At 37.4% G+C, this 22876-nt stretch overlaps 5 protein-coding genes and 1 pseudogene across 5 annotated transcripts; 1 reads left to right on the top strand and 5 right to left on the bottom strand.

Moving 5' to 3' along the window:
- Positions 1-524: 524 nt before the first annotated feature.
- On the bottom strand, positions 525-1553 carry LOC122325415 (trace amine-associated receptor 4-like). The gene has a single exon (XM_043220463.1). The coding sequence runs from the start codon at positions 1551-1553 to the stop codon at positions 525-527; it is 1029 nt and encodes a 342-aa protein (XP_043076398.1).
- A 2410-nt stretch (positions 1554-3963) lies between these two features.
- On the bottom strand, positions 3964-4983 carry LOC122325418 (trace amine-associated receptor 4-like). The gene has a single exon (XM_043220467.1). It carries the CDS (start codon positions 4981-4983, stop codon positions 3964-3966), a length of 1020 nt encoding a protein of 339 aa, XP_043076402.1.
- A 2309-nt stretch (positions 4984-7292) lies between these two features.
- On the bottom strand, positions 7293-8305 carry LOC122325421 (annotated as a pseudogene).
- Positions 8306-12493: 4188 nt separating this feature from the next.
- On the top strand, positions 12494-13579 carry LOC122325511 (trace amine-associated receptor 4-like). Its single transcript, XM_043220548.1, has one exon. The coding sequence runs from the start codon at positions 12494-12496 to the stop codon at positions 13577-13579; it is 1086 nt and encodes a 361-aa protein (XP_043076483.1).
- A 3033-nt stretch (positions 13580-16612) lies between these two features.
- LOC122325420 (trace amine-associated receptor 4-like) lies at positions 16613-17626 on the bottom strand. Its single transcript, XM_043220469.1, has one exon. The coding sequence runs from the start codon at positions 17624-17626 to the stop codon at positions 16613-16615; it is 1014 nt and encodes a 337-aa protein (XP_043076404.1).
- A 3611-nt stretch (positions 17627-21237) lies between these two features.
- On the bottom strand, positions 21238-22257 carry LOC122325361 (trace amine-associated receptor 4-like). Its single transcript, XM_043220383.1, has one exon. The coding sequence runs from the start codon at positions 22255-22257 to the stop codon at positions 21238-21240; it is 1020 nt and encodes a 339-aa protein (XP_043076318.1).
- Between the last annotated feature and the right edge of the window lie 619 nt (positions 22258-22876).

Genomic DNA, 22876 nt, shown 5'->3' with positions numbered 1-22876 from the left:
TGAGCAGCTCTCAATGTTTAGTCATTCAGGAAAGTTCAGGAAAACTAAATGCTGTTTACAGTCACATCTCACATCAGATCAACCTACTTTATTTGAACATAGACATATACAGTAGTTAATAAATAGCAAATAGCAAAAAAAGTATTTAAAATGTTTTTATTTACTTTGGTTGTAAATCAGAAACAACAATAAATATGCTTTTCTTTTTTTAAAAAATAGAATATAGACACATTATTTATTCTGTGTATAACTACATTTTACATTTATTTTAGAAACCATTGTTGAGGTATCAGTACAAATTATTTAAATTTGCTTACGTAAAAAAAAAAACACTTCAGGTCCCATCAACATTATAGCATTTTAAAAAAACAAATAAGCTAAATATTTAATCATGAACAATTAAATCTTTGGTATTAAATCTTAAAATATGCATAGTATTTATTAATTATTTATTATTTATTCATGCATAACCTTTTTCATTAAAATATTAAATTATGTGTAGGAAAGGTGATATATTTTCATATTCATTCGAATATCAAGGTGTGTGATTCACTGATGCCACAGATATATGTGGAAATAAGAGTCTTAAAGGCCTTCTGAAAGCGAGGATAGAAAAACCCATAGATCAGTGGGTTACAAGTAGAGTTGAAATATCCAAACCAAATCAAGGCATCAAAAACATCACCAGGGGTCATGAAATTAAGGAAAGGGTCAATAGCAGTAGCGATGAAAAAAGGCAGACAGCAGAGATAAAAAACACCCATGACAATGGCAAGAGTTTTAGCTGCTTTTCTCTCTCTCTGTGAGGAAGTTTGGCAATTACCACCTACAGTGGGGACAACACACACTTTCTCTGAGAGGACTTTGGCATGTTTTTTCACAACACTGAATATGCTCATGTACAGAGAGCTCATGATAGTTCCTGGAATCAGGAACACAAAAAGTGCACAAATTAAGCCCCATTCTTTGTTAAAAAACAAAACACAACCACCAAAACAAGAAATCTGCAATATAAGTTCCTCCAATCCAACATTGTTTACCCCCGTAAACACAACAGAAAAGCTGTACACAAATGAAAACAACCATGTAAAGGTAATAAATGCAGCCACAGTGCTGTTTGTGACCCTCATTTTGTATCTTAGAGGGTCACAAATGGCCATGTACCTGTCAATAGCAATTAAACTGAGATGCAGTATGGACGAGGTGCTAAAAGTCATGTCCAAACTAGAATGAATTTTACACACAACATCTCCCAAATACCAGCAGGCTTCAACAGATCGCACCATGCTGTATGGCATGACCAAAGAGCCCAGCAGACAGTCACAAGCTGCCAGTGACTGAACGATCATGTGAGTTGGAGACTGAAGCTGTTTGAAATGAGAGATGGAGATGATGACTAGCAGGTTCCCAAAAACTGTAGTGAGGATCATCAGCAGCATGAAAATATACATCGACACTCTAAGAATGCTAAGTCGATGAGCTCTGGGACAGGAGTCCGGCCGGAGTGGATAGCAGAAGAACACATTCTCAATATCAGTTTCATTTGAAATCATCCTGTCTGCTCCAAATAGTGACTGATATCCAAGACTGAAACGCAGTATTTGTTTTGTAAATGAAAAAAGACACTTAAATATTGACCAAGTTGACCAAGGCCTAGAATTGTTTTAAAAATAATAACATGGTAAAGACAAGTATGCAAAGAAAGATTAATATAAATACAGTACATGCCCAGAATAATATGTAAAATGGACTCAGAACAGCTCAGGCTTGTCCATATATACTCTCAAATTTCATTTAACCCTCCTACATCTATCAGTGTTACCCATAGCTACAAAAACAACATGAACTCAGGAGAATAAAAAAATAATTAAATAAATAAACTTCCTCTGTAATGGAGATAAAGCCAAAAACAACTAATTAAATGTACAGCTCCATAACTATATAAGAAATATACACTTTAGTTTTTTTACTGCTATGTCCCTTAAGACGCTCTGCATCTGTAAGGACCAGCTATGTACAAAATGTCTCCCTAATCCATTTTTTTTGCTCACGTTTTTCTCACGACAGCGTGAACAGCAACCACCTAGTATGCAATCTTTTCAATGCCTCCTCCATATATAATACTAAATCTGATACAGGTCAGATGTGTTGCAATGCAACCACAGTGTGAACAGTTATATCAGAATTCATGCGACTTTTATGTCAACATTCCTTATGATTCAGCGCTCATGGGAGACACTTGAAAGATTTTACATACCCAAATGACAACTCTTTAGCATGGTGATTGATATGACAATATTAATGTATTTGCTCTTGCGTGATGTGTAAGATCTCTTACTGACATGCCTCAGCTCAGAGATTCGGGTCATTATAAACTCGCTCACTCATAATTACAATTTTGTAAACATTCATGTGTATTTAACTCATAAGTATTATCTTACTAACATGACGTGAGAGCACAATAAATGGTCACTTTTTTCCTTTGTTATACAACTACATTTTGGTTACATGTTAGAGACTACACTGGTGTCACTACAAAATGAGTCACCTCAAAGAAAGATCAAAAGGTAACCATAAATTACATGTTAAGCATTATCCTACCATGAAAAAAAACATTATAAAAATGTTTTGCCTTAACTGACAAAGAAAACATTCCTTATTTCATTTTCTTTTGTTTTACAGAGGTGGCAGCATATGCTGCAGAAACTCTCAATGTGGCGGGCGCATGTCACCTCTTTGTGTGGGGGTGCCACCCAGCAATGCATTATCAGCGAAGGAACCATGGTTGAACTCTCCCTGTTTCCTGATGGTACTACTGTAGAACCTCCAGGGTTGGCGGCACCCACTGCAGAACCTCTAGAGGTGTCAGTGGTACCCACCAATGAACTTTTGTCCTGTCTTGTCACGGCTAAGGAGGCCGTCTGTGAATTCTTGTTTTGTCCTGTCATGGCTATTTCTCTGCCTGCCTTGTCACAGCCATGGAAGCCTTGTCTGTCAATTCTATTTCAAGTGATATGACTGTTTGTAAAGTTCCTGTATGTCTATATATCTTTTTGGCTGTCCAGTTCCAACCCAAGAGTCAGAGTTTGAGGAATATGGTTATACTTTTTCAGTCAATGAGTCTGCCTGCCTGGGTTCAACCTATGAATCTGAAGTTGCTTGTTCAGTTGCCATTAATGCTCTTGATATTTAATTATCTGTCAGTACAATGTTAAGTCATATGTTTAAACACTCTGTCTGCCCAGTTTTAGTCAAGAAATCTAATGCTGAATCAGCTGTCTGTCCTAATATTTTTAAACACTTTATCTGTGCTATTATAGTCAAGAAATTATGTTGAATTCTTAATCTGTCCAGTTCCAGCTAGTAAATCTAAGGATGAATTGTCAACCTGTCCAGTTTCAATCACATTACAGGCAACCAAAGTCCAAAGTGGTCTGACTTTAGTTTTTTGAAACTATACTAAATAAAACACACCTGAAAGAATCACAAATTCACAGGTGTAAAGAAAGCAGAGCTGCTCTTAATTTAATTATATAGTAAGACGAAAATAAAATACCATATAAACCTTTCTGAAGACAGTTCTGATCAGAGATGCATTCGTATAAGCCTCCACCCTCAAGTTGTATTGCAATTCACTTAACATCTCAACTATTGATTTTTAACCGGCTTAGGGTGCATCGTTAAACTGTAAAGTAGCTGTCATGTCCTGTATCTGAGCTGTGAACCTGACATGTAAGTGATAACATGGTGAAATTATGTTGTTCATTTGGGTGAACTGACAGCATGTTTATTCACAAGCTGTTAGTAGTTTTTACAAGCCATGGATGTAATAGTATGTTGGCAACCAAAGTTTACTGATAAATACCTTCACTAGAAAAACCTGCAGTGATAGTAGAAAGTGCATTACATTATAATTTAGAGTTCAATCAACTGGAAACTACATCCTATACATGTAAGCAATATTCATTCAAATACCAAATTGTTACAATCTTTTGTGCCACAGATATAAGTGGAAATGAGAATCTTAAATGCACTCTGAAAACAAGGGTAAAAAAACCCATAGATCAAGGGGTTGCAAGTGGAGTTCAAATATGCAAACCAAATTACAGCATCAAAAACAACAGCTGGTGTCCAAAAATTGTAAAAAGGGTCAAGAGCATTAATAGTAAAAAAAGGCAGCCAGCAGAACAAGAAAACACCCATGACAAGAGCCAGAGTTTTAGCTGCTTTTCTCTCTCTGTGAGCAGAGCTTTGACTCTTCATCCCTCCAGTCACTCTTTCTGACATAACCTTTGCATGTTTTCGTGCAACATGGAAGATTTTTATGTAGAGAGAGCTCATGATCGTCCCAGGAAGAAAAAATGTGAGAATTGGACATATAATACTCCACTCTTGGTTAAAAAACAAAACACAATTTCCCACACAGTAAGTCTGCAATATAAGCATCTCAAGTCCAACTGCATTTATCCCTGAAAACACAACAGAAAAACTATACACAAATGCAAATATCCACGTGAAGGTTGTAAAAACAGTCACAGTGTTGTTTGTGACCCTCAGTCTGTATCTCAGAGGGTCACAAATAGCCATGTACCTATCAATAGCAATTACACCAAGATGCAAAACTGATGAGATACAAAAAGTCATGTCTAAACTAGAATGAACTTTACACACAAAATCTCCCAGATACCAGCAGCCTTCAACAGATCGCACCATGCTGTACGGCATGACCAAAGAGCCCAGCAGACAGTCACTAGTAGCCAGAGAGCGAACAATCAGATGAGTTGGAGACTGAAGCTGTCTGAAGTGAGAAATGGAGATGATGATCAGCAGGTTCCCAAAAACTGTTGTGAGGATCATCAGCACTATTAAAGCATACATTGCTACTTTAACTACAGCAAGGTGTTGCACTTTAGGACATGAGTCTGGAAGGAGTGGATAGCAGAGAAACACATTCTCAGAATCGGTTTCATTTAAAGTGATCATGTCTGCTCCAGATGCTAAATTATATTCCTTTGTCACTGTAAAAAGGCAAAATACAAACCAAAGTAAAAACAGAATAATTCTGTAAATTATAGTTTGGTGAAGACCAAAATCCAAAGAAATGTGAACATATATGTCTATAGTACATGCAAGTTGTTTATATAAACCTTTTAGATTCAAAGTAACCACCCACCATATGTCACAGTTACCCATAGTTACAAAAACAACAAACAACCAAAAAAAACTCAAACTTGAAAAAAACACACTCTTTTTTTAAATGAAGAATGACTTTAAGACTAAACACATGAACCCTAACCTTAAAGGCAGTTGTCATACAAAAACAGGAATAATATTCTAACTTCTAATTAATTCTAACCTTCTCCAATCCAAAATGACCATTCATAGAATGACATCACAACCATAAAATTATTATAAGTGCTTTTCTGTATGACCTTTTATTTTTTGGCAGCGGCTATTTACACCACGTGAAAATAACATACTTTCTTAGCATAGATGCATATTTACACTAAGTGCATATAGCAGTGGATTCTATTTACACTAACTGAAAATAGCAGCATTAAGCACAAAGAGCATTTTCTGCTATACTACTTATTGCAAATGGCAATTATCTGCACCTCAGTATTGAAGTACATTATAAAAATTATTGAGTGTAAATATTAATTTTAATTCTAATTATTAAATAGATGCCATGGTTGACACCCTTATTGGGACAATAAAGCCCTCCCTACACCTACCCTATACCTACCCAACACTTTATTTTCAACTTTTTGATTATTTTCTTCATTATTACTGAACATAAATGCTTTTACAATATGATTTAAAATTTAAAAAGGAGACAAAAAGTAGTCAAATGCGCAGTAGAACCTCATCGATTGATTCAAAATACAATCACCATACATTTTACCATCTGCACCACTGAAATTGATATCAAGCAGTCATCTTTTTGTCACACGTTGATGGGCAGAGTTAGTGTAAATAGCCACTGCCAAAAAGGCGGGCTTTTGCACTAAGTGTATATAGACACACTATATTGTTTTTTTTCATCTCTCAGTAGCCATTGTTTTGGACTGCATTGCATTATATGATTAATATGTTATAAAACAAAGCATTTAAATGAAGTTTAAATTTAAATGATTTTTTTTTTTATTATTATTATTAAAAATTTTGATTATGACTATGATTTCTCATGTCAGGCTTTATAGTGTTAAGGTATGTCTTCAGCCCTGCTGTACCCTGCAATAAGTCAAATAAAATGAACTTTTAGGGTATCAGATAGAATCAGACAACTTAAGATTCTACCAAACACTGTAACGCGAGAAGGCGAATTTCACAAAGAGGCCCAAGACAACAGGATGTCAATTTGTCCAGGAGACCCTGATGCCACAAGGCATGCAGATCCAACAGACTCATTAATTCATAAACTCCAACAGACTCATAACCAACGATTAATAGTCCGAGACATAGCACATGGGAAAATTAATTTAAAGACTTTCCTGGATCTCCATCCCCCCTCTCAGGACATCGAAATTCCTGAAGAGACCTTTTAACCCAGTCATAACAGAATCACAACCCCTGAGCTAGAATGACATCTATTGGTTAAGATATGTGATATGAGTTTAAATACTTAAGACACAATTCAAATCATGCTTTTAGCCTTTAAGTTGTGCTTTTATTCATCATGTTTTGCGTTCTTTGAGAGCCATTCCAATGTGCTTCAGCCTGCACATCTGCTTCAAAGTAGTTACGGTGAGAAAAAACCCCCATCTACTCTCGTTACTTCTATTTCTTTAGTTTCTTTTCTTTCCGTGAGAGTTTGTGTAGGTTAAATTTGCCTGCAATCTCCCAGTCTCCACATCTCCAGCAAACGCCCAGTCATCGGCCTCTTAAGACTTTAAACTCCACTGAACTTCCAGCCAATCAGCAACCCCAAGAAACCCCTTTCTGCAATGACAGCAACAAGGGAAACCCGTAACACAAAGTCAATGCAAGTACAAACATCCAGGTTCAGGCTGAACTGGTGAATTTCATATAAATCTTAACCTCATTGAGGAGTTTAATTCGAGGGTTAGTCTAGTGATTGATGGTTGTTTAGGTTTCTGCAATTCTGTTCAAATTCCCTATAAAATCTTAAATGATTCTCTATAAAATCTTAATTAATTATTGTCTGAGCTAATTTGTTTCTTACAGACTGATGGAGAATTGATTCCAGTTTAATTTAATTATTAAACAAACTATACCATTTAAAAGAATTAAAGGGAGAAAAAAGGGAGTGGTAAGTTTGAGCGCCCTATTCATTCAAATACTAAAGTGTTACAATCCTTGGTGCCACAGATAAAAGTAGAAATGAGAATCTTAAATGCACTCTGAAAACAAGGGTAGAAAAACCCATAAATCAAGGGGTTGCAAGTGGAGTTCAAATATGCAAACCAAATTACAGCATCAAAAACAAAAGCTGGGGTGAAGAAATTGAAAAAAGGGTCAAGAGCATTAACAATAAAAAAAGGCAGCCAGCAGAACAAAAAAACACCCATGACAATAGCCAGAGTTTTAGCTGCTTTTCTCTCTCTGTGAGCAGTGCTTTGACTCATTCCTCCAGTCACTCTTTCTGACATAACCTTTGCATGTTTTTGTGCAACATGGAAGATTTTTATATACAGAGAGCTCATGATTGTCCCAGGAAGGAAGAATACGAGAACTGGACATATAATACCCCATTCTTTGTTAAAAAACAAAACACAACTTCCCACACAATACACCTGTTTGATAAACGACTCCAAACCAATTGTGTTTACACCTGAAAACACAACAGAAAAACTGTACACAAATGAAAACAGCCATGTGAAGGTAATACATACAGTCACAGAGTTGTTTGTGACCCTTATTCTGTATCTCAGAGGGTCACAAATGGCCATGTACCTGTCAACAGATATTAAACTGAGTTGCAGTAAGGAGGAGATACAAAAAGTCATGTCTAAACTAGAATGAACTTTACACACAACATCTCCCAGATACCAGCAGCCTTCAACAGATCGCACCATGCTGTACGGCATGACCAAAGAGCCCAGCAGACAGTCACTAGCAGCCAGAGAGCGAACGATCAGATGAGTTGGAGACTGAAGCTGTTTGAAGTGAGAGATGGAGATGATGATCAGCAGGTTCCCGAAAATTGTTGTGAGGATCATCAGCACCATCAAAACATACATCACCACTTTAACAACATCAAGATGTTGTACTTTAAGACATGAGTCTGGAAGAGTGGATAGCAGAGAAACACATTCTCAGAATCAGTTTCATTAGAAGTCATTGTATCTGCTCCAGATGCCTTGCTATTCCTTTGTAACTGTGCAAAAGACAGTTAACTACAAACCAAAGTATAAACAGAACAATCTTTTATGGTTTGATGAAGAGCAATATCCAAAGATAAGTGTGCCAGGCTGAGAGAAGCTCAGATTTGTTTGTATATATAAGAAACTAGCCCTTCCTACACCTGTCACTGTTACCCACAGATACAAACACAACATGATCATAGCAAAAGAGTTCATGTAATTCATGAAAACCATGCAATTTGAAAAATACACAAAAAATTGACAAATATAAGTACTGAAATATTAAAAAATATTAGTTAAAATAAATATAATCATATCAGCCTAGTATAGGCTATCGACCACCCTGCTCTCCAAGATATCAGCACTGGCCTCCAAAAAAACCCCTAATTCTTGTGATAACTGAAAACAAGACATGTGTATACACATGGTGCTACACAGATGTATGTGCATGCTCTTAGCTTCATAAAATTAAGTTTGAACCCTTGATGCCACATGGATTATTTTACCATTAAAAACAACCTATGTAGTTTGTTTTTGCTCAAAAATCCTACATTAAACACTTCACTTATAGAAAGCTGCAGACCTGTTTCTCTTTCCTGTTTCTCTTTTTCAAGCGGTTCAAGGAAATGAATCAGACTTTTAGATCTAATATAAAGTTAAAATGAACTTCAAGAAAACATAATCCATAGAGTAAAAAACACATCACGAAAGAACAGGGAAAACAGAACAAACAATCAAGCAACATAAGACAAACTGAACAGAGTATATAAAGTCTGAAGCTAATGAGAAAATAACAAAAAAACTGGCAGTAGAGGAGTGTGCTCTCTGATGGCTAAAACGGAAACAAAAACAACTGGTAGTGGCAATTTTATTATGCTTTGAAGAAACTTGAATAATATTTAGCTTGATGCGCCCTCTTGTGACCTCAGGACAGAAGGCAAAACCTTTTTTTCCCCCTAACTGAAATGATACCTTTTCAATTAGAATATATATTTTTATTTTGATAATATTTAAGTAGAAAACTTTAATTTTGATTTCAGTCATTTTGACAGCACTGCTTGGCAATACAGTGACTGTGATTTCACCAAGTACAAGATGTTCCTGGATCAATACTCTTGTCCAATCAACCAATTAGAATTGATGGAAAATTTTTCAGCAAATATCTGTTTTAGGCTTATGATCAGGGTTAGGTGCTTCTTAACTCACTTATTTCCCACTGATTTTAGGAATACATTTTGGTTAGGGTTAGGTTTAGGGGTAAGTCTATATTTTTGGACAGTATTGCTGATCCAGGATCAACAAAAAGGTCATGTCTTACTTGTCAGAACCACAGCGACCTGGGCATTATAGGGATTCCACTTTGCTGGTTTGAATTCTGTCTCACTGGTAGGTCATTCAGTGTGGCCTGGGGAGGACAGGATCTAAAGCACACCAACTGGTCAATGGGGTTCCACAGGGAACGGTTCTTAGACCCCTCCTCTTCTCCATATACACTACATTGCTGGGTCCCATCATACACAGACATGGCATTTCCTACCTGATGACAGTTTTTTTCTCATTTCAAACAGTTGATTCACTCTAACTCACCATCTAGCTAGGCTCACTATTCCATATCAAGTTTGGTCAGAAATCTTCAAAAACCACATTGCAAAGACTGCTTAATCTTGCAGGTTTGCATTACACAACATCAGAAAAATCAGGCCCATTCTAACAGAGCTTGCTGTACAACTTCTTGTCCAGGCCCTTGTCATTTCTAGCCTGGATTACTGCAGTGCTCTTCTGGCTGGACTTCCATCATGCACAATAAAATGTCTAAAACCGATTAAGGACTGGTCTTTACATGTGGCACCAGGACACCCTAGAGTGGTGGTCGATGTTCAACTTTACAGTTGTTTCATCAGACCACCAGCCGTATGTCTTGGAGAAGAGCAGAGCTTTCAACTGATCACCACCTGGTGGTGAGTTGGATCCATTTGCAGGTGAGAAAGCTGGACAGACTCAGCAGGCTCAAATGTACTGTGAGGATCCCAAGGGAGGCTGGAAATATTGAGTCCTAGTCAACTATGTTCTCTGCCTCCATTGTCAACACGGCAATGGGAGGAGTTTGGTGAGGCCATGGAGAAAGACTATCGAACGGCCTTAAAGAGGTTCTGGGAAACTGGCCGGTGCCTCAGGAGGGGGATGCAGTGCCCTGCCAATAGGGTGTGGGTGGGAATCTGCTGACTTCGACTGGGGACATTTTCGGCCGGTAGAAGGAATACTTTGAGAATCTCCTCAATTCTGCCAATGCGTCTTCCACTGAGGAAGCAGAGGCTGGAGGCCCAGAGGAGGACTCGGCCATCACCCAGGCTGAAGTCACCGAGGTAGTTAAGAAGCTCCTCAGTGGCAAGGCACCAGGGGTGGACTTTTTAAGAAGGGGTACCGGAGGGTGCGTTCCAACTATAGGGGGATCACACTCCTCAGCCTCCCCAGGAAAGTCTATGCCAGAGTAGAAGAGGAGGAGAGAGGAGAATTCATCCGATAGTTAAACCTTGGATCCAGGAGAAACAATCTAGCTTTTGTCCTGTACGTGGAACACTGGACCAGCTCTATATCCACTGCAGGGTAGAGGAGGGTTCGTGAGAGTTTGCCCAACCAGTCCACATGTGCTTTGTGGATTTGGAGAAGGCAATTGACCATGCCCCTCATTGTGTCTTGTGGGCAGTGCTCTGGGAGTATGGGGTCCGGGGGACTTTGCTAAGTGTCGTCCGGTCCCTGTATATTGTTCAGAGCAGGAGCTTGGTTCGCATTTCCGGCAGTAAGTCAGAGTTGTTCCTGGTGCATGTTGGACTCTGACAGGGCTGCCGTTTGTCACCAGTCCTGTTCATTATCTTTATGGACAGGATTTCTAGATGCAGTCGGGGGCCGGAGGGGGTACGGTTGGGTGACTACAGGATCTCGTCTTTTTTTTATGTTGTCCTGTTGGCTGCATTAAACCAGGACCTACAGCATGCACTAGGGCAGTTTGCAGCGATATCCTGCAGATACAAGCGACCAAAACGAAGTTTCCTCCGCAGGGTGGCTGGGCACTCCCTTAGAGATAGAGTGAGGAGCTCAGAGTAGACTTGCTGCTCCTCTGAATTAAGAGAAGCCAGGTGAGGTGGCTCGGGCATCTGTTCTGGATGCAATGTCCCACCAGGAGGAGGCCACGGAGAAGACCTAGGACACGCTGGAGGGACTATGTCTCTCGGCTGGCCTGGGAGCAACTTGGTGCTCACCTGGAAGAGCTGGAGGAAATGTCTGGGGAGAAAGAAGTCTGAGCTTCCCTACATAGACTGCTGCCCACCGCGACCTGGCCCAAAAAAGTGGACGAAAATGGATGGATGGAGGATGAATACACCAACTGCTTTATCTTTGCACACAAAGGTCACAGAAGACAGTGATGACGATACGAGTCTCTAAAATGGATATGATGAGATGAGACTCAAGAGTGACGGCCATGTCATTTGGATGCAATACAATCAAACTATTTTATTAGGTTTATTAGGTTCGAAATTAACCTAGTAACTTAAAATTAAAGCAAAATTAAACATTATGGCTCATGAATTTACTTTTGAAGTCATTTATTCATTAGGTTTTATTAGGCTTAATTAAGCCACTACTTTAAAACATGATGATGTTTTATTTTACAATATTTCATTTACATTGGCTCTCGTGTTTAACTTTAGCAGTCCTAACTATAGCGACATAAGACAATTGAATCTGTATTATGCAAACATTCATTGACAAATTGTAAATACCAGAAAAATAGCAAATTCAAAAAATTCAAAAAAGAAAATTCAACGCCTATAATGATTTAATGCTTGTGATAATCTTCCAATGGTCATTTTAGACTGGGAAGGGATTTTTAGTCTTGGAAGTTCTAGCATATGTTTACATTTTATATGACACTCATTTAAAAATGAACAACAATAAATAAGTAACACATTTGTTTTTAGTTAATCCCCATTTCAGGGCAGAAGTGAAGTGGGTAATTTTTCCACCCATTTTAATATCCGGAGTTCATGTTGTGTTTGTAGCTATGGGTAACAGTGAAAGGTGTAGGGAGGGTTAACTCAAATCTGAGAGTATATATGAACAAATCTGAGCTGCTCTCAGTCTACTTATGAAGTTAAAATAAAATGGGCATGTACTATATATATGTTCACTTGACTTTAGATATAGTTATAAAGAACATCATCTCAGCATCTGGAGCAGATGTGATAACTTCAAATGAAACTGAGAACATCCTTCTCTGCTATCCACTCCAGCTGGACTCCTGTCCAAAACTGCATCGTTTGACTGTGATTAAAGTGGCGATGTATGTTTTGATGGTGCTGATGATCCTCACAACAGTTTTTGGGAACCTGCTGATCATCATCTCCATCTCTCACTTCAAACAGCTTCAGTCTCCAACTCATCTGATCGTTCGCTCTCTGGCTGCCAGTGACTGTCTGCTGGGCTCTTTGGTCATGCCGTACAGCATGGTGCGATCTGTTGAAGGCTGCTGGTATCTGGGAGATGTTGTGTGTAAAGTGCATTCTAGTTTAGACATGAGCTTCTGTATCTCCTCCTTACTGCATCTTAGTTTAATATCTGTTGACAGGTACATGGCCATTTGTGACCCTCTGAGATACAGAATGAGGGTCACAAACAACACTGTGACTGTATTTATCACATTAATATGGATGTTTTCTTTTCTATACAGTTTTTATGTTGTCTTTTCAGGGATAAACACAGTTGGTTTGGAGGCATTCATTATGCAGGTATATTGTGTGGGAAGCTGTGTATTGTTTTTTAACAAACAATGGGGTCTTATATGTCCAATTGTCACATTTTTCCTTCCTGGGACGATCATGAGTGCTTTGTATATTAAAATCTTCCATGTTGCACGAAAACATGCAAAGATTATGTCAGAAAGAATGACTGGAGGGATGAAGAGTCAAAGCTCTGCTCACAGAGAGAGAAAAGCAGCTAAAACTCTGGCTATTGTCATGGGTGTTTTTTTGTTCTGCTGGCTGCCTTTTTTTACTGTTAATGCTCTCGACCCTTTTTTCAGTTTCTTCACCCCAGCTGTTGTTTTTGATGCTGTAATTTGGTTTGCATATTTGAACTCCGCTTGTAACCCCTTGATCTATGGGTTTTTCTACCCTTGTTTTCAGAGTGCATTTAAGATTCTCATTTCCACTTATATCTGTGGCAACAAGGTTTCAAACATGACAACATTTACATAAATAAGGCATCCCAATCTTATCACAATTATGTTTATTTTCTGTAATTCTTTTCTATGCTAATGCACTATTTATTTATTCATTCACTTATACTGGGTACAACAGGGTTAAAGGCATACCTTCAGATTGTGAGGCCAAAAACAACTTAAACTTAAAAAATATTGGAGAATAAAGAACCCTACACTCTAGGAATGTAAATAAACTTGCCATATTTTTTTGTTTTTATTTAAACATTCCCCCATAACTTATTTTACAAAAAACAACAGCATGTTTATGTTTAAAACAACAATCAGATTATCAGATTATCTGACTGGAATCTGATTTAAATGAATGACTCATTACACTGATTATGTTTACATGGACAACAATATCCTGATTTTAATATGATTAATACTCTGATTAGGAATCTACCATGTAAACAGACGATTTTGATTACCTTAATCTGGGTAAAGTCATACTCAAAGTAAACACAAATCAAATAAAAATGTGGTGTATTCCTACTTTAGTTGCATTATAGACATACATATCCCTTAATCACATTATTACCTTCGTATAGAACAATTAGCCATATTTTGCGACAGGATAAACACATGGCAGTGTTCAACTGTTTGACGGCAAAGAGCTTCAACACATGATTTATGGACCAGTGGAAACCCTGATTCAGCAGAAAGAAGTTGAATACATACTGTATCTGTATGAATAAACTAAATAATGTTTTAATACATAGTTGTATAAAGGAACAGCAGAAGTCAGACTAATCGCTTCTTGTTTCCCCCTGTTCATTCATGCATGCCCAGCTTAAAGTTGCAAGTACTTTTACACAATACTAAAGGCTAACCCACATGGGACAAAACACAAAATACTCCCATTATTAATACACATACTGTATCCAAAAGCAAAAAAGTCCCAAAATTACAATTTATTCATATTTAACTGTTATTTAGACATTAATTTCAGTCAGCTTTCAAGACTGTTAAATTATTTTGTTGTTGTTTTCACAGTCTGCAGGACTTGTTTCTTAATACACAGTGAACACAACAGCAGTCTACATGTCGGTAGACTGTGGATCATATTCCATTGTTTTAAAGAAACACCCAACTTTTTTGGAAATAGAATAGAATTTTATCGTTTTTGAATCCATTCAGCTGATCTCTGTGTCTGACGAAATCTGCCAGGTTCTGCCACCCAATTACAGTGATCTAACACGCCACACCTGCACCTCATCAGCCAATTATCACAAGCACTATATAAGCACACACCAGTTCAGTCAGTGTCCAGGCTTGTATACACAGAGTAGACTCTCTCCCTTGCTTCTATGAAGTACTGACTAAGGACGCATCTTGCTACTTACCTCTTGTTTCTCTTCATGTTCCAGTTGTCTCCAGTGTCCCTGACAGCATCCTCTGTGGTAGTGGTGTGTGCTTAAAGGATCTCCTTTGTCTTCCCCGTATTCCTGATTCCCCAGACCTGAGTTAGTACTGATCGTTCTTCGGAAGGCTCGCTCCCCATCATTCTGCCAAACTGTAACAATAAATAAGAGCAATTTGGAGCAGTGTCTTGTTGAGGGTCGAAATATTTCTATCTCAGGAACAGCAGCTTAGTTTCTCCAGCAGCGATGTAGTCACCTGTGGTACCTGCAGGCACCGAGGTCAGCGAATTTGCTCTGGGACGATGGGAAGGTTACAACCTTTGCATAGAATTTGTTTGACATGCGGTTGCTTGTCAACATTTGCAGTGCCATAAGATTGTGACAGGGTTCAGGTTGTAACACTTTCCATGGACCCCAGTCTTTGGTGACTGACAGATATAGAATGAATCAAGGTTCCAAGCAAGACCCCAGTCTGTCGAGAACTGGTCCCTACACTAAGAGGTGGTTTGAGGCTGTGGCAAGGGGACATAATGTCTCCATTCCCTCCATCAGAAAAAAAAAATTAAAAACCATGTTGGCAAAGTCATACAAATTGTTAAGGGCGGGTCTATGTACTGTAGTACATCAGGCAAGACATTCGAATGCTCACCTATATCATTCATCGACCTCACATCCGGCTTAATAATAATTTGAAATAAGTATTAATCATTTTACATGGCTGCTCAATCCGATGCTAACCTAGAGAAACGTGCATTGTAAGTGTCTGTGTGGAGTGTTTGAAGATAAACTGAGCTCTCTGCAGGACTGCCTGAGATCATTGCACTTTTGTAAAATAATGATCGCAAACAGGATAAGCTTTGTCATCTCGGTCTGTGAACTTCAGGATGAACTCTGCTATTCCATGTATCTTTACCTTACACAGAAAAAAATCTTTAGAGAACAAACTGTCTATATTCAAATAAACTAATTCAAATGGAAAACAAATATTCTCACATTATGTGTCAGTATGAAACATGCATAGAGGTGCATCCACTACTGCAGAGAAAATCAAACAAAGAAAGCACTAGTTTATCAATGAATAATTAAAATGTTAACACAGCTTGCTGTTTTTTTGCTGACACATTCATAATCATTGCTGCTGCCCATGCTGTGACAAGCGTTATGTGTGTGCTTAAATGCTTATTAGGCTATGTAGACAATTGAAAGCTTATTATTTCAATTGTTTATTAATAAACATGCAATTAATTAACTAATGCTTCAACTGAACAACTACTGGTCAACTAGTAAAATCTTGTCTATACATTTTGTCCATACCTGTCAAATTGTAATATTTTGTAATATTTTTTTTTAACTGTCAACTTATAACTGGTTTTTTTTTTCTGACAATCGACTTTTTTTCAATTTTTTTTCAGTCGCTGAGATGTGATATTAAGAGCTTTAAGATCATAAGCTATTTTTAATTTCATAAAAAAGCATGTTATTACCGTTGTTTCATATTAATGGAAATATATTTTGTGGGCACATGCCCCTCTTTTCCACCACAATACAAAAAAAAAATAAGATGATTATTTGCTTATATTAAAACATATTTGCAAAAAGGTTCCAGTATATATTAAATAAAAAGAATAAATATTTATTGTCATGCCTGAAATAAGTGAAAAAAGTTTTTATTCAAGTACCAAGGTGTTAGAAGGCTTGATGCCACAGATAGTAGACATGAAAATCTTAAAGGCCTTCTGAAAACAAGGGTAGAAAATTCCATAAATCAAGGGGTTGCAGGTCGAATTGAAATATGCAAACCAAAACAAAGCATCAAAAACAACAGCTGGGGTCCAAAAATTAAAAAAAGGGTCGAGAGCAGCAGCAGTAAAATAAGGCAGCCAACAGAACAAGAAAACACCCATGACAATAACCAGAGCTTTAGCTGCTTTTCTCTCTCTGTGAGCAGAGCTTTGACTCTTCATCCCTCCAGTCACTCTTTCTGACATAACCTTTGCATGTTTTTGTGCAACATGGAAGATTTTTATATAGAGAGAGCTCATGATCGTCCCTGGAAGGAAAAATGTGAGAATTGGACATATAAGACTCCATTGTTTGTTAAAAAACACAACACAACTTCCCACGCAGTAAGTTTGCAATATAAGCGTCTCTAATCCAGCTGCACTTATCCCTGAAAACACAACAGAAAAACTGTAGAAAAATGAAAACAGCCATATGAAGGTAGTAAATACAGTCACAGTGTTGTTTGTGACCCTCATTCTGTATCTCAGAGGGTCACAAATGGCCATGTACCTATCAATAGATATTAAACTGAGATGCAGTAAGGAGGAGATACAGAAGCTCATGTCTAAACTAGAATGCACTTTGCACACAATATCTCCCAGATACCAGCAGCCTTCAACAGATCGCACCATGCTGTACGGCATGACCAAAGAGCCCAGCAGACAGTCACTAGCAGCCAGAGAGCGAACGATCAGATGAGTTGGAGACTGAAGCTGTTTGAAGTGAGAGATGGAGATGATGATCAGCAGGTTCCCAAAAACTGTTGTGAGAATCATCAGCACCATCAAAACATACATTGCCACTTTAACTACAATAAGACGATGCAATTTTGGACAGGAGTTGGGTCGCAGTGGATAGCAGAGGAACATATTCTCAGTTTGAGTCTCATTTGAAGTCATCACATCTGCTTCAGATGCGGAGATGATTTACTTTGAAATCATAAAAACTCTGATAATTATAAACATAAGTATCAAAAGAATAATACTATGAAAAGACTAATATCCAAAGAAAGAAAAACATATAGTGAGAAAATATCTACAATAAATAGACAACATAACAACATAAATAGACTCAAGGTACAGTAGCTTGGTTTTGTCCATATATACCCTGAAATTTGAAATAACCCCTCCTACACCTGTCATTTTAACCCATGGTTATAAAAACAATATGAACTCAGGAGATTAAAATGGAGACAGAAAACAAACTTTTGTCTTAAAAAAACAGACATCTCTGAAAGCCTGAAACGAACATTACACCCTCCCTGCAATAGCCATTACAAAAAAAAATGTTTCTGCACCTTTAACTCTTTAATTTCCCCTCTCCCGTTGCCTGACACTGCTATTTTACTCTGTACCAATCTGGCATTCAGTTCTTGGTCAACCCTGGAGTAATGCCTACATATCAACTGCCTATAAATGTTAGTGGTTTTCCAAGCAATGAAAACCTGGCATTCCAAAAAAAATGCTTCTGAAGACAATCACCTATCGTTCATCAACTGAAAAAAAATTGTTCTCAAAATGATTCCAATGATATTCTTTCTCTGTGCTTTTATTGTTAAAGTTGTGGTGTACTGAGAACAGAATATATCTTTATTGTGCTTGGTGTGAACGGGGATTAAGGGTGCAAACCAAACCAAAACAAAACATAAAAAATATTAGGTGGTCTCATAAAATTAAAAAAAGGCCAGTAACAGAAAAGTAACAGTAAAATATGGCAGCCAGCAAAACAAACAAAAAATACTCATGACAATGAGTGGAGCAGAGTTTTAACTGCTTTTCTCTATCTATATCCATATCAAATATAGAGGTGCATCTACTACTGCTAAGATGATAGGTCAGTGTCGCTGACTTCATCTCTTAAACCAAAAAGGCAGTATTGTATTAATGAATTATTAGTTAACAGCCCTACTGTTTTTTTGCTGACACGTTTGTAATCATTGATTCGTGCACTTAAACACTTATTAAGTTCTGCTGTATTCACACAGCAGCAGAATACGGTTGTCAGTCCTGTTTTTGAGTCCTTAATACGGTTACGTTCACACACACTTTGGTTATTTACGGGTGTGAACCGCATTCTGTAACCGAACTCGCGCCTCTAAATTTTCAGGAATCACAACTGTATTCCCGGAACACAAGCGCTGTGTGAACGGAAAAGTACTGGAAAACTAGTTGTCTGTCGAAAGAGCTGCTCTGCCGCAAAAACGCGCGTCTACCGTGTGTTTATGTGTTTTCATGTATGTTTTGGGTAACTTACAGTAAAGGAGAAATAAGAGTGCCATCAAGTTTCCCACAGAAGCCGCTCCAGTCAGTTCTGTGTTCAAATGCTCGGCTTTCCACCCAAATGTAAAAGCTGCTGTCAGTTCGTGAAGGTTTGAAGAAAGAACTAGCGGCTAAATTAGACTCTTATCAGAAAGTGATAAGACGTTCAGTTTTACGGACGTCGCCATCTTTGATATTACTTTCGCTATGGTTACTAGTAAGGAATACGGGCATGACTCCAGTTGCACGTTCATACAGACAGAATTCTAAACTCAAATGTAAGCTGCAATGTGAACAAGACATTTCGAGACTCACACCTGTAAAGAAAATACGGTTGTCAATCCCAAATACAGGACTGACAACTGTATTCTGCTACTGTGTGAACGTGGCCATAGACTCTTGCACGTGTTTTAATAGACAGGTAAACAAATATATACATTTTTTTGCAAGTAATAGTCGTGTCCAGGTGATTAGATGATTAAACAGATATAAATGAGCTTTTGCTTCCATCATTTGTGAAAAACTACATCTCCCAACGTTCCATTCTCAGTCTTTGCCTCATCAAGCTTCGCTTCTGTTATTGTTTAAAAAAATGCATTTAGGTTATTTTGGTTATTTATAATAACTGAAATATATTTTGTGCACGTGTGCCACTCTTTTCCACCAGAATTCTAAAAATATCAGGGTAGTTGCTTATAGTAAAACACATTTGCAAAATGGTTCCAGTATATATGAAATAATAAAAATAATAATTACATGAAAATAAATATTTACTGGGATGCCTGAAATGAGTGTGAGAGCGAATTTCATTCAAATAGAGGAATGTATTTTCTGTTTGAGTCTCATTTGAAGTCATCACATCTGCTTAAGATGCTTAGATGTTTTTCTTTGAAATCATACGGATAATAATTCCATAAATATGTATAAAAGTATGTAGGTTAGCAAAGACTAATATCCAAATAAAGGTAAGTATATAGAGAAACAACATATCCATCCATTTTAACAACAAACTCAAGGTAGCTTGGTCTTGTTCTTATATACCCTGATATGCCAAATAATCCCTCCTACTCGGGTCAGTTTAACTAAAAGTTACAAAAACAATATAAATCCATGCATAATATAAACCCAGTATGCTGTAATCACAAAGTATTTTATTTAAAATACTAATGACTACATTTTTCTGAACATAGTACAAACAGTTTTGTATTTTGTCTGTCATATTTTTGGACCATGGATTTTTGCCCTGCATTTTAATGCACCAGGCCCTCTTTTCAGATAACTAAATATAAAGTTTTTTCTCAGTCGCTGTTCAATTCTCTGCTGGGTCTCTGTTGAATAGTCTCATCTCCCACAACATTTAGACATTAGTTCATATCATAAGTATTTACATGCAAAATGGATGAAGAAGTTGTCATAATATGTCAGGAATTTCCACTAGACTTTTTTTCTAAATCTGTCCTGAATTGGTAAATAGCTCTCATGTAAATGCTCTCATGTTAAGGAATTGGACAGGGTCAATAAGACAAGAGGAAGAGGAGTGAAGCATGGCAGGGAGTTGAGAGGCAAAAGGCAAAACAGAGGAAGAGGCAGAAGAGACCGAGGACATGTGCGTGTTCCTGATGAGAGAAGAGCCACACTTGTAGACCACATTCTCAATCAGGAGGTGCAGGAAGACAGCATTGTAATTCCTACAGCACTGTGTGTACAGTTTTCCCTAAAGAGATTGTGACAGAAATGTTCACATTTCTACTTTTTTTGGTTTTGTTTTTTTTTCTTTGTGCTATACAGTACTGTCCTTTCCTTTCTGTATTGTAATGACATGGTCTGTCAACAAATTACAGCACAAACAGTAAAAGTGTAAATGTGAATCTTGTCCAGTGTCTTGCAATCAAACTTCCACTGACACTATATATATATATATATATGTATAGTAAATATTGTAGATCAGAACAACCCTCCAGAATACACTGTTATATTGACCACATGACACATTCATTGACACAGATATTTATTTTTGTGATATGAACTAAAGATTTTGAGCAAGAGAGGTAATCCATGGTGTTTTGATATTTGTATGAATTGTATGAAAAAAAAATGTAATACATCACTCCTGCTATTAAATGCAGTAAAAGTTCATAAGTAAAAATAATATATTTGCAAATGGTATCAACATGACATACAGCTAGCAAATAAAAGAATTACATAAAAATATGAATTTTACATAGAAATATGAATATGAATAAGTGTTGTAATCAATCTGATATCATGGTGTTTGAATCACTGATGCAACAGACATAAGTGGATATAAGAATCTTAAAAGCATTCTGAAAACAAGGGTAGAAAAAACCATAAATCAGTGGGTTACAAGTGGAGTTCAGGTATGCAAACCAAACCAAAGCATCAAAAACATCAGCTGGGGTCATAAAATTGAGAAAAGGGTCAAGAACAGTAACAGTAAAATACGGCATCCAGCAAAACAAAAAAACACCCATGACAATAGCCAGAGTTTTAGCTGCTTTTCTCTCTCTGTGAGCAGAGCTTTGACTCTTCATCTCTCCAGTCACTCTTTCTGACATAACCTTTGCATGTTTCCGTGCAACATGGAAGATTTTTACATACAGAGAGCTCATGATCATCCCAGGAAGAAAAAATGTAAGAACTGGACATATAAGACCCCACTGCTTGTTAAAAAACAAAACACAGCTTCCCACACAATGAGTCTGCAGTATCAGCATCTCAAGTCCAACTGCATTTATCCCTGAAAACACAACAGAAAAACTGTACACAAATGAAAACAGCCATATGAAGGTAGTAAATGTAGTCACAGTGTTGCTTGTGACCCTCATTCTGTATCTCAGAGGGTCACAAATGGCCATGTACCTGTCAACAGATATTAAACTGAGATGCAGTAAGGAGGAGATACAGAAGCTCATGTCTAAACTAGAATGCACTTTACACACAACATCTCCCAGATACCAGCAGCCTTCAACAGATCGCACCATGCTGTACGGCATGACCAAAGAGCCCAGCAGACAGTCACTAGCAGCCAGAGAGCGAACGATCAGATGAGTTGGAGACTGAAGCTGTTTGAAGTGAGAGATGGAGATGATGATCAGCAGGTTCCCAAAAACTGTTGTGAGGATCATCAGCACCAAGAAAGCATACATTGCCACTTTAACCACAACATAACGTGATATTTTCAGACAGGAGTCTGGCCGGAGTGGATAGCAGAGAAAAACAATTTGAGCGTCGGTTTCATTAGAAGTCATCATGTTTGCTCCAGATGCTGAAATAAATCCCTTTGTTGCTGTAAAAAGGCAGTTAACTATAAACCAAATAATAAACTGAATAATTTTGTAGATTATAGTTTGATAAAGACCAATATCCAAATAAATGTGATCATTATATATATATTTATATGACTTGAGGTTCGAGTTAACCCTCCCTACACGTCACTGTTACCCATAGCTACAAACACAACATGATCTCAGGAGATTAAAATAAGAAAATTCATACTTCCAATTGTGTCCTGATCTGAAGATCAATGGATGAGTTAAACTAGTTTCACCTATATGCTATTATTACAGCTTCAACTGTGGGTACTCTTGCTTTTGTTTGAGGGTGCTTAGCTAAGAAATTAACATGTCTCTATTATGCCATTTCTAAGGCTCCTAATATTGTTTTGGGAAATCTCAAAAAAACAGAGAGTCTAAAAAACTCTATAGTGCAGGATTAAGATGTCATAGTGTTTGTCCTTGTGTAATATTCATGTAATATTGTATTTCTATCAATAGATCCTCCTAAATATTACACACTTTGCACCTTTCAGACTCATCAGACTACATCACACCATATGGGACTCCAGTGACTTTCAATGTATAAAAGAAAGAT

Source organism: Puntigrus tetrazona, chromosome 20 (assembly GCF_018831695.1).
Source record: "Puntigrus tetrazona isolate hp1 chromosome 20, ASM1883169v1, whole genome shotgun sequence".
Classification (NCBI taxonomy): Eukaryota; Metazoa; Chordata; class Actinopteri; order Cypriniformes; family Cyprinidae; genus Puntigrus; species Puntigrus tetrazona.
The sequence above is the reverse complement of the archived record's forward strand: the minus strand, read 5'-3'. Positions and strand labels throughout refer to the sequence as shown.